General features: G+C 36.0%; 3 protein-coding genes across 4 annotated transcripts; 1 reads left to right on the forward strand and 2 right to left on the reverse strand.

Annotated features, from left to right (window-relative positions):
• Positions 1-44: 44 nt before the first annotated feature.
• Positions 45-7,519, forward strand: LOC733037 (U2 small nuclear ribonucleoprotein auxiliary factor 2; the record flags this gene model as incomplete). The annotated part of the gene is given in 10 exon segments (NM_001047029.1): positions 45-185; positions 260-832; positions 1,109-1,191; positions 2,266-2,388; positions 2,499-2,586; positions 2,674-2,827; positions 3,669-3,753; positions 4,494-5,340; positions 6,295-6,386; positions 7,375-7,519. Coding segments are annotated over 8 exon segments (1,254 nt in total). The 5' UTR covers positions 45-169.
• Positions 4,694-18,683, reverse strand: LOC778508 (mitochondrial ribosomal protein-like). 2 transcript variants are annotated; one of them, XM_062673217.1, is made up of 5 exons: positions 18,475-18,683; positions 16,319-16,483; positions 7,369-15,798; positions 6,297-6,380; positions 4,694-5,342 (listed from the first exon to the last, which is right to left on the reverse strand). In XM_062673217.1, the coding sequence occupies exons 1-3, from the start codon at positions 18,516-18,518 to the stop codon at positions 15,525-15,527; spliced, it is 483 nt and encodes a 160-aa protein (XP_062529201.1). In that variant the 5' UTR covers positions 18,519-18,683; the 3' UTR covers positions 4,694-5,342; positions 6,297-6,380; positions 7,369-15,524. The 2 variants fall into 2 exon arrangements, with proteins under 2 accessions (XP_062529201.1, NP_001091803.1); NM_001098333.1 differs by lacking the exons at positions 4,694-5,342; positions 6,297-6,380 and having other exon boundaries at positions 15,525-15,798; positions 18,475-18,518.
• LOC101742370 (uncharacterized) lies at positions 17,194-18,475 on the reverse strand. The gene is made up of 3 exons (XM_004932448.4): positions 18,032-18,475; positions 17,729-17,929; positions 17,194-17,425 (listed from the first exon to the last, which is right to left on the reverse strand). Exons 1-3 carry the CDS (start codon positions 18,286-18,288, stop codon positions 17,260-17,262), a joined length of 624 nt encoding a protein of 207 aa, XP_004932505.1. The 5' UTR covers positions 18,289-18,475; the 3' UTR covers positions 17,194-17,259.
• Positions 18,684-19,134: the final 451 nt, after the last annotated feature.

Raw genomic sequence — 19,134 nt, forward strand, 5'->3', positions numbered from 1 at the left:
AGCCAAAAGTCGAGTAACCAACGTCCGTATAAAAAAATAACAGACGCCATTTCACGGAAACTGACTTAGATTTTATGTTGATGCCAACGCTAATTATACTAATAACGCTGAAGCGCCTTTATTACTATCTCAAGAAATAGTTACTGTATTACATATTTCCGTAAATAAGATGGGGGAAGATAAAGGTAAGTAGTTCACATATCTATCTTGTAAAGTTTTGAAGTGAGGTTATAAAATAAAATGCTCACAAATATTACAGACCGCCGACGAAGGTCTCGATCCCGAGAAAGAAAACGTTCTAGATCTCGATCTAGAGAACGAAGAGAAAAAAGAAAAAGCAGATCAAGATCGCCCAATAAACGTTCACGTAGACGTAAGCCTTCGCTTTACTGGGATGTACCGCCGCCGGGATTCGAGCATATCACGCCATTACAATACAAGGCGATGCAAGCGGCGGGTCAGATTCCTGCCAATATTGTCGCCGACACACCACAAGCTGCCGTGCCGGTGGTGGGTTCGACTATAACACGTCAAGCGCGAAGGTTATATGTCGGCAACATACCCTTTGGCGTCACCGAAGAAGAAACAATGGAGTTTTTCAATCAACAAATGCATCTATCGGGCCTGGCCCAGGCCGCCGGCAACCCTGTTTTGGCTTGCCAGATTAATTTAGATAAAAATTTTGCATTCCTTGAATTCAGATCAATTGATGAAACGACACAGGCAATGGCTTTTGACGGTATTAATTTTAAAGGGCAAAGCTTAAAGATTCGACGTCCACATGACTACCAGCCTATGCCAGGCACTGAAAACCCAGCAATAAATGTGCCTGGTAAGTAATTATGATATTGTGATATTGTTATTACAAACAACTTTTCTTATAAAAATACATTTAAACTACATTAGAAGATACTATAGATTTATCTATCAAGTAATGAGTCTTGAACTCGATTGAAAGTGCTATTTTTTATTAAGAAAATGCAATATTTAAAATAAACTGAATTTTGTTGTTATAATTCTACAGCTCTTTTTAAACTCTTGAAACAGCATTAATTACAACTAAAATACTCATTACTAGTGTCTTCATTCAAATATTATTTTGTTACAGCTGGTGTTATTAGCACTGTTGTACCTGATTCCCCACACAAGATCTTTATAGGGGGATTGCCTAATTATCTAAATGAGGACCAAGTAAGTTCCTTGTTTTATCTATTAAAATTTATAGTTGAAATTAAGCATTCAAGAAACCATAATTTAATCACATCATGATCAAAATCAAGTTTGGAGTTTTTTAAAGCTACACATGGTTTTTGGATTAAAGTAGAGGTACTTATTTTCTGTATTTTTGATGTGATCAAATTAAGCTATTATTTATAAGTACTACTTACCAAAAAGTTTTTATTTTTAAACCAAATGAAAACTCAATTCACATAAATTATGGTTGATTTATGTTTCCCACTAAAAGAAACCTTTTGATAATAAAAAAATGGTTATATTATACAACATTCTTCTCTCATTGTGATTTGTAGAGTTGTGTGTTACAGGTTTTGACCAGACAAAATGGAAATAATAATTATGTTGGTTATGATAAACATAGAATTCTCTTAGATCGACAAATTCAAGTATTTTGGACTATAATAGTTATTTCAAAATCCTACTTTAGGTAATGTTAGGACATTAAAAGAACCATGAGTTTGTTCGTTCCCAGTAGGTAGTTATAGCGTACTAGATGCCGCAACAATTTCAGGCCGAGATTCAACAGTTGACAGGACTTAGGCCCCGGTGACGCCAGCAGTGAGCCGCGTTATGTTTTGGTCCGTTTCAGGTATTTTCAGGTACCCGTAGCGTGGACGAGCGTGTGCGTACCACGCTCGGATGTTCTCAAACAACTCACTGATATAGTTTGCTTTCTGCCCTCCCTAGCTTAGATTTGGCACATTCGCGGCCCGCGTGTCACTGTTGTCTCTCATTCTCATCTATACGTCTTGTACTTGAACGAGACATCGGCACTTCAAGGCAAGTCTCTTCCATTCACATCTGATTCTAACATGCGGCTAGACACAGGTCAGATAGCATAATTCACTTATGTAATTTGCTGCATTTTGATGAACAGATTTAATGGGAACACAACAATTCAAACATACAATACAAAAAACATTAGCATTAGAAATGTCTATGCTGATCATTATGAATATGTAACGTAAATTAATACAATGCTGGGAATTAAAAGATTATTATTTGCTCACTAATTTTGTCATGAAACAGGTAAAGGAATTACTCATGTCATTTGGTCAACTCCGGGCCTTCAATTTGGTGAAAGACTCTTCAACTGGGTTGAGCAAAGGCTATGCTTTTGCTGAATATGTCGACATTTCTATGACAGATCAGGTAAATAATCATTATGTCACCCAATTTATTAATTTATTGGCTTTTGCATAGTTAAGGCCAATTTAATTTTTAAAAAAACTTTAAATCATAAATTAATTTTATTTTCACAGGCTATTGCAGGTTTAAATGGAATGCAACTTGGAGATAAAAAGTTGATTGTGCAACGTGCCAGTATAGGCGCAAAGAATTCAACTTTAGGTAAATTTTAATACAGAATATGACCTATGTTTTAGTTTTAGAATAGAAATTATAAAAGATTTTAAATAGAAATGGGATACTTTTCAGCACTGACCGGTGCAGCTCCAGTGCAAATCCAAGTGGCAGGTTTGACCTTGGCTGGAGCAGGTCCACCTACTGAAGTATTGTGCCTTCTTAACATGGTAACACCTGATGAATTGCGTGATGAAGAGGAGTATGAAGATATCCTTGAAGATATAAAGTAAGTAACATTTTGTACATGTCACACACACAAGCACTAATACATGAAATGCACACTTAAACTTCATCTAAAAATGTTCAAAATCAGAACAAGAATATAAAATTAAATCTTCATATTGGTACCTCAGTTCCAATAAGTAAAGTAACAATTCAGATTTCATATTAGTTTTAGCAGTGTATAAAGCATTTCGTTTTTCATAACACATTATTCTTCATAATGTAATAAAAATAAATAAATAAAATAGAAATAAGAATAACTTCCTGATAAACTATTCACATTTATTTAAGCTTTTTTTTAATTGTTACTGCATGGAACATAAGTACAAGTCATATAAATGAAACAACAAAAATGATTTCTTTCATAGACTTCTTTCTTTTTGAAAATTATAGTTTACAATTTTAATGGAACTCTTTTTTATACTCAATCAATTTTTTTTTAATAAAAAAAACCTTTACCTGTGTACCTTAACAAAAATTCGCGAAGAAATAACATTGAGTAATAAAATCAAACCTGCAAAAATCCCAATTTGTGTGATTACCTGCCTAGGTAGGTCCCACAATACTGTCCATTTCTGCCGTGAAGTAGTAATGCGTTTCGACTTAAAGAATAGGGCAGCCATTGTACTGTAAAAACTGAGACTTAAAACTCATGTCTCAATGGGTGTGGCGGCGTTAACGTTGTTGTTGTCTATGGGCTCCGGTATCCACCTAACGTCAGGTGGGCCGTGGGCTCGTCCACCCATCAAATCAATAACAAAAAAAGAATTAGTAATGTAATTATTACTGTACATTCCTAGCTATAAAAAATGAATATGAGACTCACTAAAAATATGGTATTTCAGGGAGGAATGCAACAAATATGGTGTTGTGCGTAGTATAGAAATTCCAAGACCAATTGAAGGAGTCGAAGTACCTGGATGCGGCAAGGTAAATATTTATATTTAAAATTAATGGTTTGGAAATCATAATTGAGTATGTCTTACTGCTTCTATGTACTTTTAGGTCAAAATAAATTAGTTGTACAAATTGATATAACAAGCTCATCAAAATATTCTCATATTTTTAAACTGAGATAAATAATAAAAATAAAATTATACGAAATAATCGAGTCTATAAATGTAGCTATAAGAAATAATATGAGATGATTTCTACAAAACTCAAATATCATATTATCATAAACATGCCACACTTTAAATTTCTGTCGTGAAGTTTTCATTTAGGAATTAGTAGGAAAGTCGTTAAGTACATACACTAAACAATTGAATGTTATAGATACCTCATATCTCAAGGTAGGTGGTGACATTCACATTGTAATAAACCAACATAAGAGAGGTCCATATATACGACTATGGAATTTATTACTGGTGGTAGGACCTGTTGTGAGTCCGCACGGGTAGGTACCACCACCCCGCCTATTTCTGCCGTGAAGCAGTAATGCGTTTCGGTTTGAAGGGTGGGGCAGCCGTCGTAACTATACTGAGACCTCACAACTTATATCTCAAGGTGGGTGGCGCAATTATTTTGTAGATGTCTATGGGCTCCAGTAACCACTTAACACCAGGTGGGCTGTGAGCTCGTCCAACCATCAAAGCAATAAATAAATAAAAAGACTGGAATAAACGAATAAAATCCACATTTTTTTTGTTAAAAAACGTTTTTTTTATCAGGTATTTGTCGAGTTCAACAGTATTGCAGATTGCCAGAAAGCGCAGCAGACGCTCACAGGACGCAAGTTCAGTAACAGAGTCGTCGTCACATCCTACTTCGATCCTGACAAATATCATCGCAGAGAGTTTTAAAGATATATTTTTTTTACCGTCACTTCAACTTCGTCCTGTTGCACTAGCGTGTAAGAAAATGTTCAACATTGTTTTTGAAAGAAGTTTAATTTTCATTAGTTTACATTAAAAACATATAAGAACAAATTAAATTTAAAAATAAATGCTTGTAACGATTCATTGTAAAAGTGAGTTCTTAACTACCAAATGAACAGATTTAATTGTGATCTACTCAATTACGACTGATAATTAATTTTACAAGTTCTATAAATTGAAAATGTCACGTTTTGTTGAAAATAAAAGTTTTTTTTTTTTCACAAGACCTATACATGACACATGCTAGTAGCACATTCAACAAACGACAGAGATTAAATCTATCAAAATGCATGTGAATTGGAGCATCATGCTTTTCGTCACCAATTCACTACAACTGACATGTTAAGTATTAACTAAAAAGTATATTGCGCGTTTGTAACTGCTATGAATAAATAAATTTATCTCGAATCATGTGTTTTTATTAAAAAGTTTCAAATTCGAATCGTTTTAACGTAGGTACATTATAAAAAAAAAAACTGTAGTTTTATACTTCTTGCTGCATAGCAGGTTGGTAAGTATTCAGTGAACCCGTTTCCGAAGATAGAACGAGTTTCCTCATAACTACATATAAGACGCCACCGATGATCAACATTCCAATTCCAGCCATCAAGCTAATTGCCCACGCGGGAACCGCATTGCCACCTGTAATAAAATAAAATGAATTTTGAGCACGCAAGTTGATTGATTATTTTAATCAACCTACACAACACGCGATCTCTATAAAAATAAAATAAATTAAAATATAAGAAATTTGTGAATTTATTTTCATGTTAGCGCCCTATAGTTTGATACGAAGTCAAGACGAAAATGTTTTGTGACTACTACTGACCAATCGAAATTAATATGTGAATGGCAAATGTTATCATCTCATACATTTTGACCTAGAAATGACTAGCAGATGAGAAAGGATGTTCTATAGTGGATCGCAAGATGAACTTACTTGATATAAGTTGACCCATGTTTTGAATAAAACGCATAGTATGTTTTGTTGGTTTCTTTGTATAGCAAAAAGAAGCCATCTAGTTAACTTTTCGCTAGTCGTGTTCCTTATTTGCTCAAGACACTGACAAAGTGAAAAGCGCCTGGTGCTTTGCACTTTTTGAGTTCATCAAACGCAGCTCACACTTCGGTCTTCGGAGCGCAAACTCCCCGGGTATTCAAAACAGCATTTGTATTTGTATTTTTCGCAATAGCTACGCTATCTTTCAGCGACCTCTATAACTGATTAGGTGTATACCATCGGCATCATCGATTGCCCAGTTTTTTGGCTTGATAATTACTGAAGATAAGACTTTCTATTCGTCTCGATAGGCACGAGCTAACCGGATCACCTCCTCAGATCAGTTACTGAGTGGTGACTTGATATTGCCTTAAGATATGAGGTTGAAATTTATTGTAGAACGACTGTTCCGTCAAAACCGGACTGATATAATTGCCTCTCGGAAATAATAGCTAGGTACCTCATAACTAGGTAGGTACCTTAGTAGCACTTACCGTGCAGGTTCGCAGAAACGTCCTACTATCAGAAGATACGGTAACTTACGGAATTTAACGAATTTATCTGATTTCCGGCAAGGATATTGAAGATAAACTTACGGTAGTAAGTGCGGGTCATAACACGTCTTCCTCTAAGAATTTTTCTTCTGGCTTCTACCTCTTGTGTAAGTGTACTCAAAATAACTAAAAATAATAAAAAATAATTTATTATTGCACATATTGGCAAGGCAAACATACCCTTTTGTTAAATTCTTAACTTTTGTTTTTTTCCGCTAAAACTATTAATAATAAAATTCGCCAATACACTCGCGACCAAAATGCCCCGGTCATCATTCTCATCGAACCCGTCGCTTGCGACGAAGGGCTCGGCGAGTAAATTAACCCACTGAGTTTCTCGCCGGATCTTCTTAGTGGGTCGCGTTTCCGATCTAGTGGTAGATTCTGCGAAGCACAGCTCTTGCTAGGGTTTGTATTAGCAACATCGTCCGGTTCGAGCCCCGTGAGCTCACCTACTAGTTCAGGCTACGCTGATATGGTCTCTCTAAACCATCAGCTTAGGTAGGAGAAAAAAATAGAAAACCAAAATGGTCACCTACAAGTTTCCGTTTTTCTTGAATCATCTAGGTACCTACTTAATTTCAAGTGTGTGATGTTCACGATTAGCCGTTATTTGTAAAGTACCCCGTACCTTTAATGTCATTCATTCAGACTGACGATTAAATTAAAATCAATGCGCTTTATCAGACTGATAGTCATAACCCCCAACAAACTAAAGGTTGGTACATTTCTTCTTCCCAAACATATCTATCTATCTATGTGTGTCTATACGTAAATTATCAAACTACTTAAGTACATTACCTTCATAAGTCTTGATTTTAGTACCTACCTTTTTCCTTATCTATTAAGTAGGTTACTGGCAGTATAAACAACACAGTACCTACTTGATACGTGTATATTATAGTGATGCAAAAGTAACATTTGCTATTACTCTTTTAAGTCACCTGGCGTCAAAGCTAAGATATTTAATTGGGTGTTGAGTACACATATAACATTAGGGAAAGAGCTCCTTTCAAACTCTTAAAAGTTAAAAAATACAATGCAGTAATGTTCCCTCCGCAACACATTTCACTTTAGGTCCTTAACTACAACAAATTTTACTCTAGATACGTACCTAAAATCACAGCGAAGTAAAACAAAACAGATTTCTTCTGTGCCATTTTATTGATTTTTTTTCTTTCACAAATACTCAATAGAGAAACACAATCACTAACAACACCTATGATAAACTAATACAGAAAAACATGTACATTTTTAGCGTTGAGCTATTATCTCTTTAGATAAGATAACTTGGTTACTCACATTTGTGAGATAAAACGAAGCTTTCTGAAATCCTGTGTGACTCAATTATTCTGTATATTCATTGATAGAATACTACAGTGATAAAATAAATATAATAAAACCTTTAAAATGATCGTATTTGATACATGAATCCAAAAAACTTTTACTTGTCCATACTGTTAGATTTAGACCTAGGTATACTTACTAAAATAGCAAAGAAAATCAAAAGTGAACAATACGTAAAGAATTCGTCATAGCCGCCCGATTAACTTATTCGTATCAAACGATACCACCATACCGGTGTTCAAATCCCACAGGCAAATGTTAATTTATCTAAGGAAATACATAGCACGTGTTCAAGAACGACTACAACGATGAAGGAATAATATTGTGCAATAAAAAACAACCCAACAAAAAATTCAGTTTGCGTAGCAACTGGTAGTAAGGTGTCTCGTGTCCCGTTCGGGTAGGTTCCACCGCCCTACTTATTTTTACCGAAGCAGTAATGCGTTCGGGTTTGAAAGGTAGGTCTAGTCTATAGTCGGTATGCCGTCATATAACTTATAATTGAGACTTCTTCTTTATATTACAGGATGGATTCATTTGATTGATATCTATGGGTGTCGAGAACTAATTATCACTAGTTGAGCCGTGAACTCATTTTCCCATCTATAAAAATAAACTGATAAAGAAACAAATAACAAGTGCCTCTTTACTGAGCCCCTTACGTTAGTACAAATTGAACAAGGCTAATAAGAGATCGCTCGACAGATCACAATTATTATGACTAAATAAACTTAAATCTGACTTCATTAAATCGATGGTCTCTATATCGAGTTCTCCGAATACTTTTGTTTAAATGGGTAGACAGGACGCGCCTTTTTGGTTGCGTATTTTTTTTACCCATGTATGCAGATGAACACGCAGTCCACCAGATAGATATTCTGATGGTGAAACAGTCAAGCCGCTGCTTACCACTAAAACGAATTAGAATATATAGATGGATCATCCGCTACATGTTGGGGCTGTGGTATGGTTGAACCTATTAAATAATCCTTGTGTCGCTTTTCTACCTGAGCATCCGATTCATATACAGAGATACAATTGTGATAGCTCACGTAAATTGCTTAACCGCACCACGGAACGCCAGATCAACAGTCGCCGGTGATATGATCAGCAACTCTCACAATAAACTGCCCAGCTCTGCCTCTAGGCAATCTAGTTAATGGCGCCATAACTCATACCCTCGGGTTGCCCAGGTGTGTATCGGTAGTGTATGCCGGGTCGAGGAGCGTAGCTTTCATCCGATCGCTCTTTGTCAAAATGTCAATGTGGCCAACGGTTACCTTTGTGTTCATAGACCCTATTGTCGTTCTACAAACCAACATCAAAGAGGCCCGAAATGCTTACGGTGACTGGAGCCAAAATACATTAAAGTATATCTAGTAATACAGTTGATAATTTGTGAGATGGCGGCGACATCAAGCCTTTCAGTACCGGTTACATATTTATAATAGCCGGCAAACTTCTTGAGTATTTGTTGACGTAGTGGGGGTAAGTTTGCGCATGGTACACTCACGTGCAAAAACATTATTTACTCTGCGTCATAATGCAATTAAATTATTAAAATCAACATATGTATTTATTTATATATTTATTAGAACATCAACAAAAAATATAGGTTAATAATTGTAATAATTTAATCTTGGGGTAAAATAGATATTCCTTCTATTAAGTCAAAACTAGAGCTGTTGCCAGGTCTTCGTTCAGTTGAAGCGAAGCTGGTATTTGTAATTTTTTTTTCGTTATCATAATCTTGACTATTATCATCATCACTGTTTTCATCACCCGAGTCGCCATCATCGTGATAAGTCGACATAGGGCTCATCGGTGTAGTTTACGACTCGGTCGGTTCGATCTTATTTTTTGTCTATAATTAATTATTTTTTGAAGATATTCGATTCGTAGTAATCGAATGTTACTTTTTTCAATTACCAGCTTCCGATTATTTTCTGTTTTTTTTTTTCCATCTGAAGCCTAGCTCTTTCATAATTCGTCGTAAGCTTCATTCCGAGCCATTAAAATGTATATCTTCTTTAAAATTTTCGAAGCCTTTCTACGGTACGGAGTTTCGCTGCTTGTTATGTAGTTATTATGATTACATCTTTTTATTACAGATTGAACGAAACTATCCATTCCGGTAACTTTCTTCTTCCCTGATCTTTTCTTACCCGGAGTCCCAAGCACGACGAGCAAGCCAGAGCCTTTAGCTTCGTTAATAATGCACCTAACAGTACTCACTGATGTTTTTGTTGCTTCCGAAGTCTGTTTTACTTTTTCCATAATATTATTCTTCCCCTGTTTTATAATGAAGCAATATACGTCGTACACAATTTTTCTACCCTTTCTTTTGAATACTACACCAGTTTGTCGCGGCATAGTGTATTTTTTATAAAAAAATCAACAAACACTCAACAAATAGCAATGGCAACAAAGTCAACAAGCAATTATAACAAATTAGGTAGTAGGTGTCAAAAGTGAAACAAGTGCTTTAAGTTTGAAAATTAAAATTAATTCATTTTATTTACATTATAAAGATTTTGTGATCCTTTTGTGTGTCGTTAAGTATGATTTAAGCCAATAAAAATACCACCTGCCAGCACCCCTTGAAACAGAAACATAACTATGTCGCAATTATCTGCGATTGAGGTTGCTCAAAGAAACTTGGAAGAGTGCTTCACGAAAAGAATGGCCGATCTTGAGGCACAGCTTCATGCTGGAGGGCCTGCGAAGGATACAGTCTCCAAGGTTGCGGAGGAATTCCGAACATTCCGGGAACTTATATTCTCTATGTTGAAACTTCTTCGACAGCAGATTGGTGAGTGCACTCGACTGGTTGATGCGATCGAGACCAGACATCGTCGAAAAAACCTCATCTTTCTGGGAGTCCCTGAAGTTCAAAACGAAGACTGCACCGCTGCCATCTTGGATATTTTGCATAAAAAAATGCTTCTGAACACCTCTGCTGCTGACTTCAATGTGTGTCACCGTATAGGAGCTACTAATAAGGATCATCACCGCCCAATCCTGGTCAGATTGAAATGCTTAGATACACGGATGTCGATTTGGAGGACGAAGTCCAAACTTAAAGGTTCTCCTGTGTCCATCAAGGAATTCCTTACAAAATCTCGACAGGCGGTGTTCGGCAAGAGCCGTCAGTATTTTGGTGTGCGTCAATGTTGGACGCAAGACGGGGTCATTATTATCAAGGCTGCGGATGGAAATCGTCACAGATTGACCACTATGGATGAGTTTAGCGACCTCGCAGTTAAATATCCTATTGTGGATGGTAAGCCAACATCAGCAAAGGGCAGCGTCTCTAAGGCGGCACCGGCTATCACTGTGAACTCGAAATTGCGGAAGACCTAGTGGCCTGTGTTTGTGTTTTTGTTTTTTTTTTTCACTTTAATTACTTAAGATTATTCGACTTTCACTAATATATTTAGTCTTATGACTTCACAACGTATGTATACCATTATTTTCATTTCGCAATTTATGATTTGATGATTTAAATGTTTATCATTGGATTTATTATTTTTCACTTTTACTTTTATTCACGTATTGTTGATGTTGATGTTGATATGTTTCGTGGGTAGATTAGTGGCATCACGGAGTATAATATTGTCATTGGCAAATGTTAATGTGTTTGTGGGTAGTCTTGTTATAATAATTAATTCTGTAAATTTGACACTTGACAGACTGTTTTAATTGACTGCGTTCACAGATAAAATTTGCCTTGTAGTTTACTTTTTTGAAGTTTTAATCAGAATATTGTTGTGGAGATTTGTTCTTCATTATTCTAATTAATTGTTTTTTTTTTTTATTGTAAATTATGGCCTTTATTATGTTTTTCGTTATTAATATTCTTTATTTTCTTTTTCTGTTTTATAAGGTATTGTAATTATTTTTTTTGTTTTGTATCATCATCCTGTGTATATCAGCTGGCGGGTGGTGCAGAGACATTGCGCGTGCATTACTTTTAAACTTAATCCTTATTTTTATTTTATGGTAGTATAGTTATATTTATTTTAGTTTATTTTATATATTTATTTATTTATTTTATTATAATAGTATAGTTATAGTTATATTATCCTGTTATATTTAATTTGTATACAATGGAATGTATTGATGATTCGTTTCTTTCTGCTAATGATTCTATGCTGTCATCTGATAACGATAGTTATTGTTCACTTCCCGATTCCCTTGGAGACTGTATACGGCAGACGTTTGATAAATCATCTGATTGCCTTTTAAATGTATGTCACATTAATGCTCAAAGTATACCAAGTCACTACAATGACTTATTCATTACTTTCACTAACACTAACGTTCATGCTGTCTTGATTTCTGAGAGTTGGCTTAAGCCTCATTTACCTTCTGCTATCTACCCTCTCGATGGCTTTACTTTAATACGGAATGATCGTATCGATGCCCGAGGAGGCGGCGTTGCTATATATCTCCGCAGTAACATTTCTTATAAAACAATAGCTTGCTCGTCTGCTGATTCTTCTACACCTGTGGAATATATCTTTCTTGAAATTTCTATGAAGGGAGCAAAAATTGTTCTCGGTGTCGTATACTGTCCCCCCAACGTCGACTACTTCTCCAGTCTCGAGCCGATTCTGGAATCTTTAGGGTCAGATTATTCACATCACATTATCATGGGTGATTTCAACACCAACTTCATAGCTCCTTTATCCTCTCGTTCCCGTAAACTTCAGGAAATCATTAGGTCTACTGGTCTTCATGTCTTGCCTCTACAGGCTACTCACCACAACATTAATGGCGATGATACTTGGCTAGACCTAATGCTGACCTCCACTCCTACCTCTGTACCCACTCACGGTCAATATCCTGCTCCTGGTTTTTCCCATCACGACCTCATCTTTTTATCCTATACGATTAAACCTCCTAAACCACAGCCCAGGATTTTGTCCATGCGTAGTTTTGGTCGTATGAATAAGGAAAATCTATACAAAGACGCTTCTAAAGTGGACTGGGACCAACTAATATCTTCACCCTCGGTAGATGAAAAGGTTCACATATTCAATGAGGTTGTCCTTAGGCTTTACAACACTCATGCGCCTATCAGAAAAATTAAACTGAAACGCCCACCAGCTCCTTGGATGACTGAAGGTATTCGGATGGCTATGAGGCGCCGGGATCGGGCTTTTCGAAAATTTAGGAGGAATCGCTGTAATGATAACTGGACTAAATTTAAAGTGTCGAGGAACCGGTGCAATCAGATGATACGTAACGCTAAACGACGCCACATTCTAGAAAACATAAATTCCGCTTCGCCTGCCGATATTTGGAAATTCCTTGGAACTCTGGGTATTGGCAGACAGCGTCACTCTGATTTTCAGGCGACGATAAGTTTGAATGACATCAACTTTCATTTCTCCTCTGCTACACCACTAAATAATCAAACGAAATGTCGCACCTTGAACTACCTGAATGGTTTGTCTCGACTTAATGTTGACTCCTTTGAATTTTCTTCGGTTGCTGTGGATGAGATCAAAAATATTATCCTGTCCATAAAATCGAACGCCGTGGGTTGTGACAATATAAGTCGCCGTATGATCGTCACAATCCTGGATCATCTTCTGCCAGCTATATGGCACATCACAAATTTTTCCCTATCATCAGGCTCTTTTCCTTCATTGTGGCGTAAGGCTTATGTTCTTCCTTTACCTAAAATTCCTAACCCTTCCCTTCCAAATCACTTCAGGCCCATATCTATTCTTCCCTTTCTATCCAAGGTGATCGAGGCCTGCGTACACAAACAATTGTCGCAGTTTATTTTCCGGAACAACCTATTGAGCCCTTACCAGTCTGGCTTCCGACCAGGTCACTCCACCGTTTCCGCTCTCCTTAAAGTGGTTGGCGACATTAGGACAGGTATGCAAGACACTAAAGTCACAGTACTGGTACTAATTGATTTTTCAAATGCGTTCAATGCCGTCAATCACGATATCCTCCTATCTATTTTGTCCTATATTATGATCTCTCCTACAGCACTGGAATGGTTTTCATCATATCTTCGGGGACGCCAGCAGTGTACTCGTATTGATGACACCTCTTCAAGTTGGTGTAGTGTCAACTCTGGCGTGCCCCAGGGCGGTATTTTGTCTCCATTATTATTTTCTATTTTTATATTTTATTCTATTTTCTATTCTTAACACATAATCTTCAGTGTGCGTATCATCTGTATGCTGATGACTTGCAGCTTTATAGACAGACGACTGTGGAGTCTATTTCTCAGGCAATAAACCAGCTAAATAAGGATCTGGACTACATATGCAGTTGGTCAACTAAGTTTGGCTTAACTGTGAATCCAACGAAATGCCAAGCCATTATTGTGGGCAGTCCTCGTATGATCCAACGCTTAACTACTATGTCACTCCCACCTATATTCTATAATGGTACAGCAATTCCCCTAAGTTCCGTGGTTAAGAACCTAGGCCTTTACATAGACTCCACACTCGACTGGAAAGCTCAAGTATCTTACGTTGGACAAAGAACCTCTGGAATTCTTCGTGCTCTGTATCGCCTCAAGAATTTCTTACCATCAGCGACCAAGACTATGCTAGTACAAGCCTTGATCTTCCCTATAATTGATTATGGTGATGTGTGTTATTTTGACCTGAATGCAGACCTTCTTAATAAACTTGATCGTCTTCTTAATAACTGCATTCGATTTATTTTTAATCTTCGTAAATATGATCATATATCTTCCTATCGGGCTCAGCTCAAACTTCTACCGATTCGCCAGCGTCGTAATTTACGTGCACTGACGACTCTTCATTCCTTACTTATGTCTCCCGAACCTCCTTCCTATCTAACTTCCTATTTTCAATATCTTCACTCCAGCCATGAGCGGGCCCTACGTTCTCTCAATAGCCTATTAATTCGTTGTCCCACACATAGTTCTAGTTATGTTCGTAACTCTTTCGTCGTGCAATCTGTTCTGCTATGGAATGCGCTTCCTCTCGAGATCAGGACTATTACTAACCGCTGCACGTTCAAGTTAAGGGTTCGGCGAATGCTGTTGGAAAAGTTAGCGGAATCGTCATGAACTTGATGAAGTTATTTGTTAAGGAAATTTATTAATATATTCCTTTTAATACTGTATAAACTATTATATGTATGTATGTGTGTATATATGTATGTATGTATGTATGTATGTGTGTATGTATATGTATATGTGATTTTGTATATATGTAGATATACTTTTTTTGTATGTATTCGTTACCTAATATAAATTTCATTGCACCTACCACTATTTACTCTGCACTACCTTTGGTTGACTGGTAGAGAATGCCTTAGGCATTAAGTCCGCCAATGTAAATTTTACATGAAGTGTAATAAATAAATAAAAAAAAAAAAAAAAAAAATAACTTAACGATTAATAACGATAGACTTTTCACTGTACGCAAGCGTACTTTTGGGAGCAAGCGGAACGAAGGCGCGGTGCGGGACGCAGGGTTCGACTGATCTACCAATAACGCGCTCGATACGATTTCCCCTGCCGTCGCGCCTCACCCTCACCACCAAAGTGATCTAAAATTCGGTTCTGCGCAGTTAAGGTCATTTGCTCACGATGTTTGCCGGTTACTATACCCGGCATTAACAGGCCATAATAATATCCTGTTTATGTGATCAAGGCAATTCGGTGTCCCTGCCATTCCGAATAAAAGGCATGTGTATGCTTTACGGTGGTTTCGGTGGTATAACAATTTATTAAAACAACGAAAACGTTTACCCATTATAAATTCATTTGCTTGTTATGCCGACGTAATCAAATAAAAGCACAAAGTGAACTATTTAAAATGACTAAACATTTATTTTACTAAAGCTTCTTATAATGTAACTACAGTAATAAAGCACCACAGTTTCGGTTGTGTATTGATTCTATAAAGCAGCACCTTATTTGTTGTTGAAAATATTTTTTATATCAGCTTCAGCCAATACTTGGGCTGTAACGGAATCAGGATTTTTAGGTGTAACATTCAATTTTTGTGCAGCATAGCTGTGGCGTTCGACGGCTACTGCTTGTGCGGCTTTCTCAATGATTTCATCTTCAGGAATGCCTTCTGCTTTTAATTCATCGTATTGCTGTACAAGACGTTTTGTTTGAGTTTCATTACTTTGATTTAATAGGCTTACTGGTGCTAAACCGTAACCGTTTGAATGGAATTTTCTGCAAAAATAAAAATCTGTGTAAACTTAAAATCAGATTGGAGGTTTATATCATAATAGGTAAGCACATAATAGACAATAGATATGGAATAAAATACCACAGAAACATCTGTACGTTTTGTTGATCTTGGGGGCAGTTACTATATGTAGTTATAATGTTCGCGAAACCATCCGCGACAAACAAATTAAATAAGGTTATGATGATAAGCATAATTACAAGTGATGGGGAGTACCGTGCCAATAGGTGACACGTGAAATTATTATATACATTTTATACGAAATAGAGACCTCGATATTTACACTCATGTTGAGTATAACATATCGGCTTGTGCTTACCACAGTATGCGCTACTGTTCACCTCGAGACTTTTCAATTTTAAATGTCATAATGAACTACATTCACTTTGTTATTTCTATGGACTCCGGTCGCCATTAAACCCTAGGAAAAACGCGATCTCCCTTGGCCATCTGCTTTAATAAAAATTAAAGTTTGTACATATGTTTTATGACTACCCAACTTACGCTCTTAAAACGTCTTCCTTGTATAAGATTGGTCGTATTTCTTTGACTACAAGATTAGGACGTGCATATTTAGGTTCGGTGATTGGAGGGAAAGCTTTGTATACATCAAACCACAAGGGTCTGTCATCAGGTTTCATTGCTCCTCGGCTAAGAAGACCTTCAACTCTGTAACAAATAACAAAGTCGTTTTGTAATAATTTTTGTATAATTGAGATAATAATAATTACACATAAAAGCATTTTTCTATTTAAAATATTTTTCCTTGTCACTTAAGCTTTTTGGCCAATATCGCAAATTATCCCACCAATGTAAATAAAACAGATATGTTTATGTTTATATCTCTCGAAATCTGAGGAGCAACCTGATGATGAAAGATCCATCATCACTCATGTGCCATAGGCTCATCAGAAATACCCAAACAACAATACCAGTGAGGATTTTGCTTTTTATTACATGATTTTATTCTTCATTGTAAATATCCTACAGCACTAGTGTTTGCCCATAAACGAAATATCGCTTCCCTCTGTTGAGGACTGACAAAATTTTAGAAGCAGATGTAGCTTTATCTTCCCGATTACTTTGATAGTAAATACTGCTCAAAGCCACTATATTTTTATCCTCTGAGAGCCTGATGGAGGAATAGTAGTAAAGAGGAAGACTATCTAAGACTATGTACCGGACTCCAATGTGAATATAAGAGAGAGAAAACAACAAAGCTACCTTATGAAAATAAGTGACAACACAAAAAAGTATGTGGAGAAAACCCAAATAACAGAATGTCTGAACTCTCAGCAAAATCATCAACATCAACATCTCAACTAAGTATCTATTTTTTCTGTTTATATCATGTACAATTTCATAAACAAAACAATAAGTATTATAAAATTTCATTTTATTCTATAAGGTACTGAAATGAAAAAAAAAAGAACTGTCATCAACATTCAAAAATCATTTTGCATGGCATGAAATATTGTTCGACGCATTGCTTCCCATCCACTACGCTTAGTGTCTAATACTAGCTTCTGTTGTAATTTTTTTATGTCTTCTGCAAGCTCATCTGCTAGTTGATTTGTTTCTGCTTTATGTTCCGACTGCATCTCATCGCATCTAAAAAAATGAAAAGTTTTGTACTCTTCATTAAATATAAGGTTACTGGTGGTAAGACCTCCAGTGAGTCTGCACAGGTAGGTACCACCACCCCCATTTCTGCTGTGAAGCAGTAATGCATTTCGGCTTGAAGGGTGGGGCACCCGTTTTAACTATACTGAGACCTCAGAACTCTTATCTCAAGGTGGGTGGCAGCATTTACATTGTAGATGTTTATTGGCTCTGGTAACCGCTTAACACCAGGTGGGTTGGGAGCTCATCCAATGATCTATGCAATAAAATAAAGATAATAAAAGCTTTTACTGTTTCATAAAGGAATCATGAATTTCCTTCAATGCTTTCAATATTTGCTTGTGAGCAACTGTTGCTTGCTGTATGCACTTATTCAGCACCGCAGTTAGTTGCTCCAGTTTTTGTTCATTCTCCTTCATTACAGTATGATCACTCTCCAGTTGTGATATTAAATCAGAAAGACACTTGAAAAGGTTTTCATTGCTTTTCTTCCTAAAAATAATATATATATTATTATATCAGTTCAAGTTCAGGGTTTTTATTGATTAACTAGATTATAATAAATTTCATTGACCAATATAGGCACGCACTTACCTCGAAATTAATTGTTGATCCATAACGTCTAGAATCTTTTGTCGAGATTGTGTACTAGCTTCAATATCAGCTTCAATTTTTCTTTTTTTATTTCCAATTTGATTGATTTGGGGACCATCATCTACTAAATTGTCCGGTTTTGCGCGCTTAATAGTTTTCTTAGTAAGCGGCGAATCTTTTAAGAATTGGGACTCGTTCATCAAATCTTTTATATCTTCTGATATAAATTTCGATTTTCCACATTTCTTTGAAGACATTATTATTTCCACTTTACGAATATATTAACTTTAATAACTTCAAATTGCGTAATTTTTCCCGCGAAGTCGTACAATTTTTTCCCGCGTTTGTTGTGTTCCAAATGTTCCAAAATAATTTCTTAATTTGAAATTGTACACACTTATTAAAAACATTTTTTTTTTCAATTTTTAAGACAAAGTACTCACCTGGTAAATATTGTACCAATTCTTTCCAATCTGCTACTGGCCATGTTAAGAAATTTTTTCTAAAATTATTAGCCCGATTAATATATGTTTCACTAATGCAAACGAATAATCTTTTTTTAGATTTTTTTATTAAGTCTAAACTGGGTATTTTTATTAAGTCAAGTCAGGTTAGATTAGATTCCAGTGCTAGTGTCATACAATCATACAATGTATTATCTATGTTCCACAGATTTCAAGCAAATTGAACTTTTTGGCGGGAACGCGAGGAGTGAAGTTGTGTGATTTGTTTTATTTTGTCTATTTAGTGTTTCTTCAGGTTTAAATGTGTAATAACGGTGATTTATTAACTGTTTAATATTCGTGAAAGTTTACAAATGTGGGAAAATTGCCAAACAAAGCCGCTGGACGTAACTTCTCGGGATCCTCTAAAAAGTCCACTGAAAAAAATCTCAGAAAATTACCACCATTTTACTGAGATTATATTTGATCCCATATCATCTCATTTCATTTAATTTCATCCCAGTTGATTAATGTCTCAAATTAATCATTTTCATTTCATTTCACTCCATATTATTATTTTTCAGAAAAATAAGAATATTTATAATAAGACATGACTTAAAGGTCTTAGTTACCAGGTCATAAAATCCCTTTAAAAAAATC

The sequence above is a fragment of the Bombyx mori genome, chromosome 17 (assembly GCF_030269925.1).
Source record: "Bombyx mori chromosome 17, ASM3026992v2".
In the NCBI taxonomy this organism is placed as follows: domain Eukaryota; kingdom Metazoa; phylum Arthropoda; class Insecta; order Lepidoptera; family Bombycidae; genus Bombyx; species Bombyx mori.

Coding starts and splice junctions, on each gene's coding strand:
- LOC778508 (XM_062673217.1), bottom strand. CDS start 18,518: ATGGCCAGTAGCAGATTGGAAAGAATTGGTACAATATTTACCAG. Junction 16,484..18,474: donor ATTGGTACAATATTTACCAG/GTGAGTACTTTG, acceptor TATTTGTTACAG/AGTTGAAGGTCTTCTTAGCC. Junction 15,799..16,318: donor AAGGAAGACGTTTTAAGAGC/GTAAGTTGGGTA, acceptor TTATTTTTGCAG/AAAATTCCATTCAAACGGTT.
- LOC101742370 (XM_004932448.4), bottom strand. CDS start 18,288: ATGTCTTCAAAGAAATGTGGAAAATCGAAATTTATATCAGAAGATATA. Junction 17,930..18,031: donor GATCAACAATTAATTTCGAG/GTAAGTGCGTGC, acceptor TATTATTTTTAG/GAAGAAAAGCAATGAAAACC. Junction 17,426..17,728: donor CATGATTCCTTTATGAAACA/GTAAAAGCTTTT, acceptor TCATTTTTTTAG/ATGCGATGAGATGCAGTCGG.